Source organism: Polyodon spathula, chromosome 5 (genome assembly GCF_017654505.1).
Source record: "Polyodon spathula isolate WHYD16114869_AA chromosome 5, ASM1765450v1, whole genome shotgun sequence".
Classification (NCBI taxonomy): Eukaryota; Metazoa; Chordata; class Actinopteri; order Acipenseriformes; family Polyodontidae; genus Polyodon; species Polyodon spathula.
The window spans coordinates 68,579,386-68,597,526 of NC_054538.1; the positions used below are offsets into that span (position 1 = coordinate 68,579,386).

The 18,141-nt window shown below is 40.4% G+C and overlaps 1 protein-coding gene across 4 annotated transcripts in view; it reads right to left on the bottom strand.

Annotated features, from left to right (window-relative positions):
• Nucleotides 1–18,141, bottom strand: part of LOC121316220 (disheveled-associated activator of morphogenesis 2-like) — a 122,842-nt gene that overhangs the window by 23,281 nt on the left and 81,420 nt on the right. For 2 of the 4 annotated variants that reach the window (XM_041251132.1, XM_041251133.1), the window contains exons 7-16: nucleotides 16,520–16,630; nucleotides 13,199–13,302; nucleotides 12,146–12,212; nucleotides 11,141–11,258; nucleotides 8,549–8,687; nucleotides 7,132–7,190; nucleotides 6,516–6,700; nucleotides 6,041–6,349; nucleotides 1,336–1,443; nucleotides 246–275 (exon numbers count right to left, since the gene is read on the bottom strand). In XM_041251132.1, coding sequence (XP_041107066.1) covers nucleotides 246–275; nucleotides 1,336–1,443; nucleotides 6,041–6,349; nucleotides 6,516–6,700; nucleotides 7,132–7,190; nucleotides 8,549–8,687; nucleotides 11,141–11,258; nucleotides 12,146–12,212; nucleotides 13,199–13,302; nucleotides 16,520–16,630 — 1,230 coding nt within the window. The remainder of the gene's footprint in view (nucleotides 1–245; nucleotides 276–1,335; nucleotides 1,444–6,040; nucleotides 6,350–6,515; nucleotides 6,701–7,131; nucleotides 7,191–8,548; nucleotides 8,688–11,140; nucleotides 11,259–12,145; nucleotides 12,213–13,198; nucleotides 13,303–16,519; nucleotides 16,631–18,141) is intronic. The other 2 variants (XM_041251134.1, XM_041251135.1) reach the window with 2 other exon arrangements.

Here is an 18,141-nt window from a genome sequence, read left to right on the forward strand (position 1 = left end):
CAAATCGCACCGACTCCAATCGCAAAACTCCACCAATAAAGTTTATCAAACCAGAAATAAACAACTAATTTAAGGGCTTGTGTGTAGTGCTAAGTTGCTGTAAGTTTTTTTATGTGTTTTTCTCTCTTCATTTACTACTGAATATTTCAGATTGTTCAATGTCACGCAATACAATGGGGTCAAGATGGTGTCAGCAGGAAAGATTAACTGCACTGCCAGATAGGCATATGATGCAATTCACTTACCTGTCTGAAGGAGGAGTTAGTGAGCAGGTCCTGCCCAGACAGTCGCAGGCAAATAGAAAAAAAAATTAAAAGAACATGCAGAATTATTACTTCAAGCAGAAGACATGCCATTAGCAGTAGGTCAACTGGCTGTAAGGAGATGCTAGTAATGCTCTCTGCACATTAAAGCATGCCACAGCTCTGCAACAACTACTGAAGCCATTAAAATGAAGTTAAATCATCAATCAACTTAAAAATCAATCTGGTACATGTACATGACAAAGTTAGAAGGTTAAGATACAGATCAGTTTTGGCAAAGCGAATATCCCAAATATTAAATATTATTCAGAATGTAAACGTTTGCATTATTACCATGTTTACTTTTAAATGGTATTAGTAGTAACTTATATTACTATATTACATCATGTGAAAAGCCCTTTTAGCTCAGATAAATGTTGTTTATTCTGATGAAAGTATTTTATTTAGCTCCAATAGACAACTTGTTCTAAACATCTTGGAAAACCTGACCAAAACTACAAAACAGAGCCCATGCAGGGTTGCAATGCATTGCTGTCTCAGAAGCACAAGAATCTCCAGGCGAGTTCATGCATGGTAATGAATGTGCAGCGGAGCAACAGGATACTGCATAGAGGCGCTTCAGAGAAGACTACTTCAACAACTGACCTGCCACTGCTCCAGTATAGATTCTACAGACAGGTCGATGGGACAACATTCTTAAACTTTTTCCAAGTTCATCCTGATCCTTATCCCTTACACTTGCCCTAACACGAAGCGTTTTCTTAATAATAATAATAATAATAATAATAATAATAATAATAATGTCTCCTAAACTATAAGTTTAAGGTAGTTCTTTAAACCATTACTTGTTTATCAGTCAAATAACTAAATATGAAAAACAATAACATAATATTAAAGGAAAAATTACCCTACCACAAACTCATCATTGTTTTAGGATTTAGAGAAAGAAAAAAAAAGTTTGCATCTTTAGGCTAACTGGTATTTACACGTTCACGCAGCTTCTAAAGCTACTGTCGTATTTAGAACTAGCTTTTGCTTTTCTGTCAGTTGCTATGGCAACACCTGCTTTTACCTGTTGCCTCTGATATGCTGAGAACATCTTCTCAAAGTCCTCAAGATCTAGAACCTTGAAGGCCTGCATGTCATCAATCTCATGCCAGATGGTTCCGCTGATCTTGTTCTGAAAGGAGAAGACACAGAAGGCACAGTTATGTTACCATGGTAATAGTTCCTGTAGCTTGTGCTTTCCCTGTATCAGCCTGAGCTTTCAACTGGTTCGAAATACTGCAGCCAGAGCGCTTACTCGCACACGTTGTTCACAACATATTACTCATTAAATCACAGCACTGGCTTCCTGTTAAATCCAGGATTGATTGAAAAATTCTGCTTACTACTTATAATACTCTTCATGGTTTTTGGGCCTTTATATTTACAGGAACTGTTGGTACATTATGCTCCTAGTCACACCTTGAGACCAGTGACTGCTGAACATTTGGTAGTTTCTAGAAGTCATCCAAAATCAGGAGGGGCAAGGGCCTTGTTCTTATTCTCCTTGTCTTTTGAACTATGACCCAAGTCATATCAGGAATGCTGGCAGTCAAATCTTTTAGATCACAACATACTTGTTTTTTGTATTATTAAGAGATTCTTAACATGGTTGCTAACTTTGCAATTTTGTTTTTACTGACATACAGACTTACAGTAGGCTTTTTTATCATTAAAAAAAATTGAAACAATAAAATACATTATACTACACGCTAGTTTCATGTATTTACATTTCTTTAGGTCTTATTTACTGCATGTGGTCATACATGGACACATTTGCAGGCTGGATCATTTGCTTCATTGGTCTGAAGCTGGTGCTATTTTTAACAGTAGACGATGGGCAGAATTCCATCCCAAATGTCTGTAGACAGTTGATTTCTTCTGTTTTTACAAGGCTAGTCTGAGAAAAAACTTCTAATTCTGCAGTACTGTGGCAACGCCAACATATTCTTGGCAAACTTGGCAACTGTAGGAAAATGTAGCTCTCTACTAGGTGTAGACAAGAGTGTAATTTTGTGTCAGTTTTCATCAGCCGCCAGATCCCATCTATGATCTCTCAAGGCAGCCACTTGGTACTGCATACATTCCATTTCTAGGCTATCCAGCATAATTCCAAGAATAATCTGTGGGAAAAGCATTGCAAGCTGGACGATGTCTCCCGAGCTCGCTGTGCTTACTTGGTTGAAGAATGCATACTAATTTCAGCACAGTAGTGTTAATTGGCATTCTTCTTTTGTTACTTTTCTCTGCCATCGCATAAGGTTTAGGCATATGACATTCAAGCTGGCTGGGAAAGTCTCAAAGCAATAACTGTTAAAAAGTGACTGTCCCTAAATTTACTGATAGTTGGCAACCTTTGTGTACATATTTATTCATTTAATGTTGCTTGTATTAAACAAATATATAGAGAGAGTAAATATGAAGTGGAGAGGAGGGCTATCGTGGAAAATTATTGACCCGAGGGAAGACTATTGTTACTGACGGGGCTATAATGCCGCAGGTAACAGTCTTCCCGAGGGGGTTCTCTTTAATTTTCCACTATGAGCTGAGTCTGCAGTACATATTTAATATATGAGTCAGTCAAAATAACGAGAGGCAAGGTTGGATGGTAAATATGACTTGATATACTGTAAAACCATAAATATTTGCAAGCCTTTTATTATGCATTTCTCACGTATGAAAAAAAAGGAAACATATTTGGCACGATATTTGGTGCGGTACATATAATGAAGTAATATATTACTACCAGTGCAACAGGTTGCCCACATTTCTGGAGCAAAATAGGTTTTATGGGTGTGATTCACCAAATATTTTGGTTGCAAATATTTATGGCTTTACAGTATTTTGTTTAAATATAGCTGATACAGCATAAGTAAATAAGTAAATAACATAAATACATAACAGAAAATGTTTCTGAAGATCATACTGCAGGTTGTGATCTTTCTTTTGTAGTATGTTTTGTAATTAATTTTCTGTTAAGACACAGAATCGGCGTTCAGATGTTTTTTCTTTCAGCCATTTCATCTTGTTGTTTAGGAGTGGAGGTGAAGGGCATTCCTTTGAAAAGGGACGGGAATGACAGTGCAGTCAACCAATCACATGACAAATGGAGACTATTGCCCAGTGATGTGAGGCAATAGTTCAATCTATTCTTCCTCCTATGAGGTTTTAACCAATCACAGGCCAGAATTTCCAACCACTGACTATAGCCCTCCTCTCCAGTCCATATTTATTATGTATTATAAATAAATATATATGTGTGTGTGTGTTAACATGTGATTAATATGTATACTATGAAATACACACGTGTAAAGGTATATTTCTTATAGTCAAGAAAGACATAATATAGTTAGAAAAGAGTGCCTCCATGATGAGAAAAAAAAACCCCAAAACTTATACTGAAAGGTAGCTTTTAATAAGAAGAATCTCAGCTCATAACACCTGCTTTCCATCTATTAGATAAAGCTCTACAGCTGCTAACTGGAACAGAGCAATTGGCCCGGCTATTCTGGATTTGAATGCACGATAGATTCCAAAATAGGAATATGTAAAAGTTATTCAATGCTAGATATCTCAATACTGTATAAATAGCATTATTTATAACACTATTTCTATCACATTTATAGATGTATTATTAAAGATTTACATATGATCACTATCAAGACAACCCATGATCATGTAACAAAACTAGTAATAAGCAATTGAGAATGTTAGTCACCTAAACCGTTGGCTAAACTGCTAGGTGAAAATGCTCTTTGTTTGGAAGACCTGGATAAACCTGCACCAATTTTACAATGATTTAACAAATAGTGTGCTGTTCTTCAAGGTTTAAAGTAAAAACAATGCAGCAACCCTCCGTGGCACGCTGTGCATACAAGCCATTATTTGATGTGTTACCATACCGTCGGATGGTTCTTTTATCACGTAAGATTTGATACCATGATTAGTGTAGAGTTATATAAATAATTTATCTCCTAGGAAAAGTGAAAATGACCATTACCAGTTTAGGGAATGGAAACTGTGTGTGCAACAGGAGGTTAAGAAAATAAGCCACCCTCTCCTGTACCAAGCAGTGTTTATAAGATGAGGCCTTCCAAACTCGGTTGCCATGGTACCCGAGAATCCAGTGATGATCTGTCCCCAGCTCTACTCACTCCACAAGATCCACAGATGTTTTTCTTTCGCATTTCTTAGTTAGCGTGGGTGAGAGCCACTGTGTCATGTTGTTTTCCTGGAAACTCTTGTCTTTCAAGTCAAAGCAACATCTTGTTAATCCACACTTTCATATTAGTCTTTCTGGGGGAAAGAGTTTCAAAAGCAAAAGCTGGAGGGCGGATAAACAGAGCTATGAATGGCTGGAAATATCATGTAGGCATGAGCACTAGGGAGCAGGTTGACAAATGGATTGATTTCTTTAATGTGGAACCGTGCCCCTGCTGCAAGTCTGGAAAAATATGACTCAAAACTTGATTAACTCATTATAAGATAATTATTTTCTTTTACTTTCATTTGAATTCTTGCATTTATGTGTTGTCCTGCATACCCCCAGGTGTATGCGTACCCCCAGCAATGACTACAGCACTGCAGAGATTTAAAAAGAGGTATTTCTGGGCTATTAAAACCGTGCCCAAGTTCTGCACATATTTCTTGGGCTACGCAGTTCTTTGGCTCTGTCGCTGCCCTCAGTATCACTCCTTCTGCCAAGAACATATCAGGATGGGAAGGAACAACAGTAAACTGTTCTGAACTCCACTGAACTGCTCTGCTCTGCTCGGGTACAGTAGATTGTGCCTTTGACCAGGGGGTGGGGCTATGTACAAGCTCCCTCGTAACTGTTTTTTTTTTTTTTTTTTTTGTCTTTTTCTCTGTTAAAATATTCTGTCACATTCCTGAGGGTCCCAGATCTCTTATCCATCTTGCTCTGTCCTCTGCCTGCCTGGTTTTACATAAGAACACAGACACACTTCAGTGAGGCTGCTGGGGATGATTGGGGGGGGGGGGGGGGGGGTGTTTCATTTTTGTTTCATTTTATCAAAACAAGATAGATAAAAACCCTCCCAATGCCTCACTCTATTATGTAGGATAAGGCTCCAGAAAATTGAGTAAAGGTATTAGTAAGGTATATTAATCTAAAGTATTTTACAATGTGAAGCCTGTGATGTTTTATTTGAGCCTCATAAAACAGGCAACGATTTTACCCGATGTACTCCTAACTAAATGTATCCAGATTTTTAAACCCAGTGTTGTGTTCATTTTATCACTTGTCTGTCACTTTTATTGCAAATTTATAAATTAATTAATCACCACCGTACACAGCCCTCCATTCTGCCCAAATGTGTTTCTATAATCCATGGCTTAAAATTTGTCTCAGGCTTCCTTTACATTGGTTTTCCATGATTTATAATAAACAGCTTAGACTTTTAAACCGTGTTAAAATGTGTCTCTTTCCCCAAAACTCCCTGGATTTGTGGCTGCTTAGTCAATGTGTGTTGTGAATTTGCGGCTAATAAGGACAATTCAGTAGCCCGCTACTACAGTTGGTAGTATTTTGATGGTATGGAATGGGTTACCTAGCTGTGTGTTTGATGCCGAATCAACTTGACCAGGTTTTAAGATCAACCAGAGCCGAGTGGCCTCTTCCAGTGCTAATATGTTTCACAGAGTTTATTATGGAGCTTTGAAGCTTCCCTTGGAATATGCTAACACACCACTTGCCCTGCACACTCACTCACCTCTCCTAGCTTTGACCAGTTGAAGGACTTGAGGGGGTGTGATGGCTGGGGGATGCACTTCTTTCTCAGGGTGGTGGTGGTGTGGAAGGAAGGGGGTCCGGGGGATGGCAGGACCCCAGTGCAGAAGAAGGGTGGAGCCCCAGGGGGAGGGGGTGGTCCCCCCCCACCCCCTCCTCCCCCTCCCCCACCCGACCTCTTTCCGTAGAAAGGCATGGGGGGCGGGGGAGGTGGGTAGACGGGAGGGGGATGCAGGGCTAATGGGTCACCAGGGGGAGGAGGGGGAGGAGGGAAGAGGATGGTGCCGCCCTGCTGGAAGAGCAAAGAAAGAGAAGTCAAGTTTAATGGTAAAATGTTAAAGAAAATGGCAGGAATTCAAACAAAACAGAAGTACCCCCCACCCACAGGCACACATACTTACAAACCTAAACACAAACCCAAACACAAATCCACTCACACACACACTCACAGCTCTCACCGCTAGCTCGTTGATTCTGGATGCCAGGTCCACCACCTGTTCTCGGGTGTGCCTCAGCTCCACAGACTCCTTCTGCAGCTTGTCCTTCATCTTGTTGAGGGTCTTCATCATGTCGTCCTTCTCCTGCGTCTTGGTCTCGCACTCCCGCTCCTTCTTCTCCAGGCGGGCCAGCAGCTCCGCGTGTTCTGGGAGGGGAGGGGGCGGGGAGAGGCAGCCAGACTTTTCAAAGAACTATTAAAAACTCAGTAGTGATACATTTGGAAACTCTAACATAAACATAACAAATTCAATGACAATGCTGAAATGAGTTTTGATTCATATACTTATATCACTGGGAGACATCTCCACCCACGAGGTGGAAAGTGTGAAGGATCTCTTAAAGGTCTCATTAAGAGGAATGTGTGTACGCTGATTTTGCATGTATTAAACACTTACTATAGTAAGGTGTGAAAGACGCCAGTCCAAACATTTGTCAGTCTTCTTTAAGCATTTCTATAGAGCAGGGCAATATTACCACACCAGTGTTTGACTAATCCTTTTTCCTGCCGAACTGATGCTGCACAGCCCACAGTGACTGGGAACAACATGCACAAAGACATGCAGTATCTGTAATTACCTTTTCTGAATTTTTCTGCTTGGTCTCTCCATTGCTTCACTTCATTTTCATTAACTAACCTAGAAGGAAATTGAAAGTGCATTAAACATGTTCTAGTGAAAAGCTGCACACCTGAAAGCCAATGATCTTTCATGGAAAAAAAACTCATGATAATGAGGGGCAAGGGGCAGTTTTCTGATATCCAAATAAAAAACACAGTTTAATCAATCTGCTGTTGTTTTAGTTCGGACTTTAAACAGAAATGTTTTCTATTGAAAATGGCATTTACAAGAGCATATTAAAAGATCTGCCACATGCAGCATACTTAGTGATCTACATCATGTGTGTCAGCAATGCCGTGGAAGCGAGCCACCCTCACTGTGCTCTCAAACTGAACCTCAAGCCATAATTGAAAGTAATTAAAACAAGATTCCAGTCCAAATGAAATGGTACTCAAGAATGCCTTCTTGGTAGATCGTTTTAAAAGTCATATTGTTTCATAAAAAAACAGACAAAAACAACAGACAAATATAACCACAAATCTTGTCACGACAACAAAACCAATTTGAATAAAATATTCATTTGTATTTGAGTTCTTGTTGATTGTATTTATAAAATATGTGTATGGCAACAAAGCTATAAAACATATTGTTGGACCTCATCTCCTCTCATGCTTGGTCTTTAGGAGAGTTTGTGTTCTGCAGGGTGTTGGGGTCCCTCACGAATGTTATTTCTGTTGTCTAGATTCACTTTGTACACCATTTTCTGTTTCTGTTGTCAGGTCCTAGTTACTCAGAGTGTAACTATTAACCTGTCCCCCTGCAACACTCTGCCTCTGGTACAATTACCATACTTGCACTGTGTGGTAATTCTTACTCTTTAGAGAAAAGTGGTATTTCATAGAGACACTTGTGGCAAAGTGTTGCAGAAGGACAGGTTCGTGGTTACCTATCTGCGGTAACGAATTGTACATGAGTCTGAGTGAGGTGTGTTAAACTTCTGAGTTGTGAAAAGTCACCAGGATGTAATAATCAAAAGAGAGAGAATCTAAACAACAACAACAATCAGGTTTTTAAGAAAGCTCTGATATTTTATTACAATACCAGGGCTGTGAACTCAAACTAGCCTTGTACCCAGTCCTGGATTTCATAATTCCCCTTAAGTATATGATTGAAATGATATTCATATGCCTGCTAAATCTGCTCTGAACTGATCACACCAATCGCAGCAGGAATAAGTCTCAACTGAGTAGGTTTACTATTAGTGAGTTGTTCATGCAGCTTGAAGGGGGCACCACTTTATTTAACATCAAACTCCTAGCTCCTGATCATTTCAATAACAGACTTCACTTGGGGGTGTTCTGAAAGCCAGGATTGGGTGCAGCAGGGTTAGCGTGGGGTTGTAATCCTGTGCTCGGACTCAGGGTTCCTCCACTCACATGTGGATGATGTTCTTCACGTTGAAGTTGTCCAGGGGCGCCACATCGGGGTCCTCGCCCCTGTCATCCTGCAGGACGATCTGCTGCAGGATGCGGTTGAGGAGCTGCCACTGCTGCAGGTTCCCTTCACTGCGCTTATCTGTGAGAGGGAGAGGAACACGACACAGGGTCATAACTAGGGGTGTTTGCCAATACATCAATGTGTTGACTTCAAAACAATTTATATTTCTTTGTCGAGTTTAATCAATGATTACATCTTGCCCAGGTCTACAATCCCACAATTCAATGCAGAGATGACGCATTTCTAAGGAAAGTGAAATAACAGTGATTTCATATCAAAAGTATAAAAAAAGGCAAGACAAATAATTATTTAAATATATACATCATGTTTTACTTAGTTTAATTACAAAAGATTCTATCTTAAATAACACTGATAGATTGGTATTGATTGCTGCTCAGCAATTGTGTAGACAGTTGAAACTGAGGGACCATGTTATTTTGTATTGAGTAATAAACACATTTTATTCCAAATAATTAATAATTAACAACTTCAAATTTCTTAAAGGTAATTACTTTATCAGTACAAGTATCAGCATACCCCTAGTCAGAACACCCTGCAGCCAGCACTGCTCAGGCCATCCATTCAACAAGGATCCACAGCAGTACAGCCAAAATACAACAATGTGGACACAGGCCTGTGGCTCACAATTCTGATCCACTCCATGGCTTTATTCCAAACAGGTCCTTAATTAGTTAATTGACCCTGGAACAAAAACCTGAACTGAAATTGATCCGGAGAGCCAGAGTTGCGCACCTCTATGCCTAAGTCCACACTATGGTTGTGGCCATCATTTCCCCATCTACTTTCCAGAAGAAATACACCAGGAAGGGCATGTTGTATAAACAAGATAGATGGTTAGAGATTGAATGATACAATGTATTCCTGTGTCTTGTGTTTCTTACTTACTACTTTGGAACACTCAAGTAATTCATTGCTTTATAAAAACTATAACCGTCTCATATTTTTAGCAACATTTAATCAATTTTACTACCTCGCCAACCGTTTCCAAAGTCTATTAATGAGCTACCTCACCACTGCAAAAACCAAAGAAAGATTTATTGTGTCCCGTTAGGCTCTTTTTGTTCTTTTACGTATTTCAGATGGTTGCTACCTTATGAGCCCATGGTGAAAATAAAAGAGCTGCAGGTGTTTCCTGTGCAATGCTAGCATAACAGAAACACTGCACAGAAAAAGGTGAGCCCATTATAGTTGAGTTTTGTTTCCTGAGCTCGTAGTAGACGTGTCATTCATTATTTCCTGCTCTGGCGGGAACAGCATTAGCAGGTCTGTTGGGCTCATAGAGTGAGAAAGTGGCTAGTGGCAGGGTGTGCTGGGTAAAGAGAGTGTCACCCAGCTGAAACTACCTAGTAAAACCCAAAGAGGTATGGTAATGCAAATTTACCCTGGTAAATCTTTATAAGGAATCCTTTAGATAGTGAAGTGAATAAAATGAAGGAACTTTCTTAGTCTGGTACCCAAATCACACAGGAACTAACTGAGGAAGCTCATCCAATGAATCCACAGATATTTTTTCTTCTTACAATCACCCTCCTTTTGTTGTAAAATGGCATTGGAAATGAAGATTATAAATGTAATGTAGACTGATGTCAAGTTAGTCAGTGTTACATTTGAAATAACCTCAAATAACCTTAAGTACCTAATAGAGGTGAATATGTAATTAAATACATGTTTTATATATATATATATATATATATATATATATATATATATATATATATATATATATATATATATATATAAATGAAATAGACAACATAGCTTTGATATCGAAAGAAGGCTTGAACATACCATGGTATTTATGCCTTTAGGGCTTTTTTTTTTTTTTTGAAAAAATTAATTTTTTTTTTAATTGGTGTTAACCACAAATTTGAAACTTGAAACTTTATTAAAATTTGTGTAAAAATAACATCATTGCTTTCCTTATTTTCCCTTCCCTACTCGCCTGGCTAAATCACAACACTTCAGTTCCCCTGCCCTGGACACCCCTGTAAATGAGATGATGCGTCTCTATCAAGTATCGTATCTTCAAATAAATCAAGAAACTGTTAACTTTCATGCATCCCTAAATGGTTAAGATTTACCCTGCCCACAGTTTATGCATTATATGTTTGGTGGCTGGAAAGGAAACTAAGAAAATATTTTTCTGGCTTTGCTTATTCTGTGAACAGGCCTCTGAACCACAAATATGCGAGAAATGCAATATGTTATGAAAGCGAAAAAAAAAAAGAGAGACAAAATTTGCTTGAGATGTTGAAAGCAGTTTCCACACAAACAGCTGTATGCACTCAACAACAGCAGGTTTGAAAGACAAACGGCTAGCCAAGATTAAAAAACTGCAAGGACCACTGCTAAAGGAGAAGACGGGACAGAATTCCACCTTGGACCACTTGTGAAATGGCTGGGGGCATCAGGGATCATGACAACTGCTGTTTTTGTAAGGGCTGTTCTGCAACATTGTTTGAATACAGTATTAGTCTGCTGTGCTTTTAGGAGGATGACGGAGGGCTTACATGGCATCTGAAGGCAGTGCTGAAGGATCGAGAGTAGGTAGGGGTAGGCTTCTGAATGGGTCAGCTTCTTCTTGATTATGTCAAACATCTGTGTGGCACTCTTGGTGTCAATGTGCACCTGGAGGAAATCAATCAAACAATCAATCCATCAAAGTCTTGCATATCAGGCAATAACCAGGTGGATTCCGATTGCGCACTTTGAAGTTACGATTGATAATAATGCAAAATCATCATTTCCAAAGGCATTAACAGTAATGGCAGCTCCCAAGTTGATTGGATTGATCTAAACAAATAACACCACTGGTTGATACAGTACCGTCTGTTCTTACTGCCACATACAATGAAGTGAACACCAGCCCTTTATTACAGTATTACATGGATGTACAGTATGCTGGTTTCCCCTTGATTCAAATGTCATCATTCATTTTAGCCATGGGATGACAGTAAGCAGTAAGCAGTAAATTTAATCATGCTGAAACAGAACTGCCAATACATTCAGCCCAGCACAGACACCAGGACCAGAGAATACCGTTGGAAATTAAGTGAGAACAGACTAAAGACAGATGGTAGAATAAATCTCTTTATACAGAGAGCAGTGAATGTATTAGTTACTAAGCCAATGCTGTAGATGCTGAATCATTGGGATCCTTTAAGACCCAACTGGGATCAATTAGTTACTGGGAACAGGAGGAGAACTGATGGGCCAAATGGCCTATTTTCTTTCCTAAATGTTCTTATATTTGCACATTTAAACATAAATGTTCAATTTGTGACATTTTATCTGTACCTGGTTCTACCAAAGACTTCTCCATGCAGCCTTTTCAAACCCATTAGAAGACATAATGCCATGCTTCATTTCTAAATCAAATGCTAAAACAATGTAGTGCTGCAATAGAGTGCATCATGTGCAGGCCAGGCAACCCCAGCCAGGACTCAGAGAACAGTGAAGGGCACTCAGGATGAAGCAGCTGAAACGTTGCGCCAGCCTAGTTTTCTCAAACTCACCATATCAAAGCGCTTGGCAAGCTCCAAGTCATCCTCGTTTCGAACCATTTCAAAGAAGTTTAGGTGCCTATGGAAATAAAAACAATGCTGTCAGTGACATTACGGGAGGGTTGTTACCCTGTTGTAGACCACAAGGCCGTGCTCCTGCATACAGGGAAGGGATGTTGGAGTCGTGGCACTGGGACTGTCATGAGGGGATATTTACAAGATAACACCCCAGTAAACAGATCAGTTTTTCTCGAATAAAAATGTGATTCTAGAGGACTCCCTAGTGGTGCATCTGGTAAAAGCACTCCGAGTGGAGTGCAGGATGCGTTCTATAGCCTGGAGGTCGCCAGTTCAAGTCCAGGTTATTCTATTACTGACCGTAGATGGGAGCTCCCAGGGGGAAGCGTACAATTGGTCGAGCGCCACCCGGGGTGCGGGGGGGGGCGCCTAGGTCAGCCAAGGTGTCCTTGGCTTTCCGCGCACCAGCGACCCCTGTAGTTTGGCTGGGCACCTGCGGGCTTACCTGTAAGCTGCCCGAGAGCTGCGTTGTCCTCCGACGCTGTAGCTCTGAGGTGGCTGCACGGTGAAAAAAAGCGGCCGGCTAACAGCACACGCTTCGGAGGACAGCGCATGCTCGTCTCCGCCTCTCCCGAGTCAGCGCGATGGTGGTAGCGGTGAGCTGAGCCTAAACTACAATTGGATATGCCAAATTGGGAGAAAATAATTAAATAATTGGTGATAACTAAATAAAAAATGTTTTAAAAAAAATTGATTCTAGGCAAAAAGAAATATCACACTATGCCATTGTTGGTAGATACTGTAACATTGGCAAAATCCGCATATGGACAGCGTATAGTGTTGATTGGGCGATTAGATGTGGCTAAGAGAGCTAACTGTGAAAGATGTTTCGGTTATCCAGGAATACATTTTAAATGAGACTCATATGCGTGAAAATATATGTGAAAAGAAACCTCCTTGATATTGATGCTCCATGATCACAACCTTAAAAAAAATGAAATAACACAGCTGCACGGCGATGGTAATTAATCAAGGCTTCAGTGTTACCTGTCGAGGGTTGCATTCTCGTGCCCTCTCAACTTGTCGATTACTGGCTGTATTCCTAAAATCAAAAACTCGTATCTTAAGTGCAGGCGGAACTCCAAGTTGTCCTGAGAAAAAAAAAAAATTATAATAAATAAGTGCTTGAAAAACAATCCAATCAAACCAACTGCCCCAGAGGAACACTATCTTCTAAGGTTCTAGTTCAGTCTACACACATCCTGCCTCCACTCCACAGTTATGGCTAAAAGTTTTGCATCACCTAGAATTTTAGGATTGAGACATACAGTACATATACAATGGTTTGCAGAAGTATTCACCCCCTACCAAGAATGTCACATATTGCTGAATTACAAATAATTTATGCAGTTTTTCAAACAAATTTTAAACTGAACACTATTATTTGAGGAGGAGGGTAAATGTCAGCAAAACTTGAAAAGAAAATGTACAAAATGAAATGTACTGGTTGCATAAGTATTCAGCCCCTTAAGTCAGTACTTAGTAGAAGCACCTTTTGCAGCAATTACCACTATAAGTCTTTTTGGATGGGTCTCTACTATCTGTGCACAGTAGGATGGTGAAATTTCTGTCCATTCTTCACAGGAAAATTGCTCCATTTCTGATAACTTTGTTGGACTGCAATCGTCAAGTCTTGCCATAAATATTTGATTTGAGTCAAGTCAGGACCTTGACTGGGCCACTCAAGAACATTAATTCTCTTCTTGTTCAACTACTCCAGTGCGGCTTTGGCTTTGTGCTTCAGGTCATTGTTCTGCTGAAATGTGAATTTCCTCCCCAGTTTCAGAGTCTTGGATGACTCAAACAGGTTTTCCTCTGCTTTGCACCATCCATCCTCCCTTCTATCCTGACATGTTTCCCAGACCCTGCTGAAGAGAAGCATCCCCATAACATGATGCTGCCATCACCATGTTTGACAGACGCTTGGAATTTAGACTGAAAAGTTCCATTTTTGTCATGTCTGAGCATCAAATCTTTTTCCGCATATCTGCAGCATTATCTACATGCTTGTTCATAAACTCCATACATTCTTTAAGATGAGGCTTTTTGAGTAATGGCTTCTTTCTTGCCATCCGTCCATACAGACCAGCTTTGTGTAGGGACCAGCTTATTGTTGATGTGTGAACACTGACTCCCACCTCAGACACAAAACTAAACAGATCTCTCAAGGTCATTGTTGGCTTCAGCGTGACATCCCAAACCAGTTTCCTGCTTGCCTGGCTGCTCAGTTTGGGAGGGCAACCTGATCTGGGTAGTCTCTGGGTGGTATGATGCATCTTCCACTTCTTAATGATGGACTTCACTGAGCTGAGAGGGATAATCAGCATCTTTGAAATTTTCTTGTACCTTTCTCCTGCTCTGTGCCTCTCTACCACTTTATCCCTGACTTGTTTCGAAAGCTCCTTGGTCTTCACATTTGCTTTGTTGGATCACTATGTGAGTTGCAGCTTGAAAGTCTTTATATACCTGAGAGAAATTTTAAAAAATTTGCACCTGAGCTGATTAAGGGCTGCAGTAGCAAAGGGGATGAATACTTATGCATCTGAGATTAATCTGTTTCTCCCTGTAAATCTTACTTATTTATATTCTATATGCAATTTTTTAACTGTATCAGTGTGGAGTAGTTTGTGTAGAATCTACATGTAAAGTCTAATTTGAAAGCGTCGTGGAGTACGCTCAGGTACCAACAAAATGTGAAAACCTTGCAGGGGGGTGAACACTTCAGCAAACCAAGTACAGGCGATCCTCGACTTACAACTCTTCGATTTACGATGCACGGCACTTACGACTCTTTTACATTATTATCCTGCTTCAACTTTACTATATCAATACGGCATTTACAATACGGCGAGTCTCGAGTGCGCATGCTCGGTGTCAAAACCGCAGTAGCTGCTGTGCTCCCCTGACTCAGTCTAGCGTTTTTTTTTCAGTGCATTTTCTTTTTTTTTTTTTCAGAATTTATTTGCCCTTAACAATGACTGATAAGAGCAATGGACTCAAAACAAAACCTAAGCTGTGAACTCTGTCACATAATAAGGGGCTGTGACGGAGAGCGAATGAATCCGAATCAAAAATCTCCCTCTCGACCAGTGAGGGCACTGTACAACAGGAGCTGCGGGCTTCCTACTGAATGGTTGGGCAGTTCATCCTGGGGACAGTCGGGAGCCGGCCATTCAGGAAGAGGGCGGCGTTACGGTACCTGGAGTCATCGCCCTAGTACGGTGAGCGAAGTTTCAGTCATGAATTGGAGGAGACGTGATTGAACTAGCTATCGGAGGGGGCGGGGCTTAGGGTACTTTAGGGGGACGTGACGCCGTAATCGGCTCCTTTGTTGTGGTTAATGGGAGGAGACAAGGACGGAATCTTGAATGAAGTGTGGGTTCATTGAGGAGTATTGTGTTTGTTTTGCCAGACGGCTGATATGAAGCTGGAGCTGCAGCAAGAAGCCCGGACCTGAACGCGCACGAGCACCAGCACTCAGAGCACCGCACCTGCACCAGAGCACCCAGTTTGGAGACGTGTTTTTGTGTTTATTATTTCGGGACTGCAACCCCTTTGTTTTGTAGCTGGTAATACCCATTGCTGGGTAGAACCAGCTTTATTATTTTGGGTCCAGTTTTCCTGGCAATACCCATTGCTGGGTAGAGCCAGCTTTATTATTTGAAACCTGGTTTAAAAAGGGCATTAAAAGAAACCTGACCGGTAGACTCTGTGTTTGTCCTTTGTTGGAGCACCTCAACTCACCTATACACCGGAGCACTACAAACCACTTTGCCACAGGGGCTTAACTTCAGGAGAGCGTAGTTCCGGCTTGGAGTATCGCATACACACATTGAATACGTCATTGGAAAGCCCCGAGTCTGTACTTTTAAACAATCCAAGTAGGTGTCTGCGTAATATGCGAATATAAAGAGTTAAATAAATATTTGCATGAGTACAATATAACAGGTAGTTTTTGTAAAACTATATTATCTGGCTGAAGAGTCAGGAACGTAACCAATTTATAATATTGTTCCTATGGGAAAATGTGCTTCAACTTACGACACTTCGACTTACAACGCCTCTTTCAGGAACCAACTGTGTCATAAGTGCAAGGACTGCCTGTATATGAACATAATTTAGATCTTTTATTTAACATCATGTAATCAAAGAAACTACAAAATGAGTTCGCAAAAGTCTGGAAAACTGCAAAGCGGTGTGTAATTCAACATGTTAACGTAACATTATTCAACGGGTTTCTTTCGACTTTATGAAGGAAATTGCTGCTGGATCCCAGCAGTGGTCTTCTGTAAGATGGCCAGCACGTACCTCCCCTGCACCTGCGTTCAAGATTGCGTTGATGAAGGACATGATGGCTGTTTTTAGGTTCACCTCATCCCTGTAGCGCCCTGTGCTTCTGTCCAGTTCATTCAATAGCGTCTGCAAAGAAAAGTCACTCGCTCAATTAGTTTGACATCCTGCATACTGTTTCTCGATTCAAATGTTTGTGAAAGAGTAAGTGGAGGACCACCAGGGTTTTACCACTAATTTATCACAATGCACTTTGTTTGACAGAGCAGTTAATTATGACTTTGCCTGTCACCTGTACTCCTCCAGCCTTCTATACACAAAATGCTGATGCAATGTTTACAGTTCCATTATTTATTATAATAAAAAAGGTATCCTTACTTCTGATATACAATATAGTTCATAGTCTAAAACATGTGTAAAATGACAAAGGGCTTCAAAATTAGAAGAAAATAATCCCATCTCCATGTCCTGTGGGTCTTGTAATTTAATGCAGCCCCTCTATAGCATTTACAGATTGGCCCAATAAAATAACCTTTTTTCAGAAAATACAAGACTGCTGTTTATACCTAAAATCCTTCCATTCACTATCCTCAGCTCTAGCAAGAACCTTGAAAGAACATGGTGCTGGCATCTGGCTGGCGTTTGAAAACATTTTTAAACACCCATAAACCAAGTCAGCTTGTGTTTCAGCTCCGCGGAACAATGAAACAGGCACCTGTGTTTAGTCTGGATTGAGCTTCAGTGGCAGCTGCTAGTTCGGTTCCAGACAGATTGAGAAAAGGAAGGTGCAGGGAATCCATATCAGCATGGTCAGAGCTGCAAACATGAACACTCTAGCAGGTCCCTCGATCACACTGAGTGGCAAGTGTTTTCCCCTTACCTGGTACATGTTCTCCACCGAGGGGCGAATTCCAGCCCAGTGGTTTTGGAGCGAACGCAAGAAAAATGTTCCTGCTTTTATTTAAAAAAACGGTAAACGTGTTTGTCTGGCGCACAGGTCACACACCTCTCAGGTTGCATCGCCACTATTAACTTTTACTGTACTGGGCTTGGCACTACACTGTGCGGGGTCATTTATATTTTATGCTATGTTCCCAGTAATTATTTAATGGCTCGTTAATGACTTAACTTCACAGGGAGGCAGGGGAAGTCCGGAACATTATAGCATGTGTTTAATATAACCATCACTGTGTTGCTGAATAACTTCACTTAGCTGTGTGCTGGTAATTGTCTATCACTGTCAGAGTTTAATGTCAAAGACTCCATATATACATCATCAATTCCTAAGAGCTATCCCCATAAGAAGAGTCACTGGGATTAGACATTGCCACAATGACACTAAGGTCAAGTAGACAAACACTGACATTAAATTGGGTTAAAGCCACCTATAAGAGATAGTGTATGTAACTGTTTTTTCTCAGTGTTGAGTGCAACTTGTGGTAGGTAGTTTATCCAAACACTCTAAGTGAACACAGCGGTGTAGGAGTCCAATATTTTTACTAAATGCATTTTTTTAATGTTAAAGGAATTCAGTTGCAGACCACAGCCTTACCAACAAATGCAAATTCATGGACCTGCAATCCTTATTCACAGTGGTCCTTATGGTATGGGTTCATACCATTTTTATACCATTGGTCTAT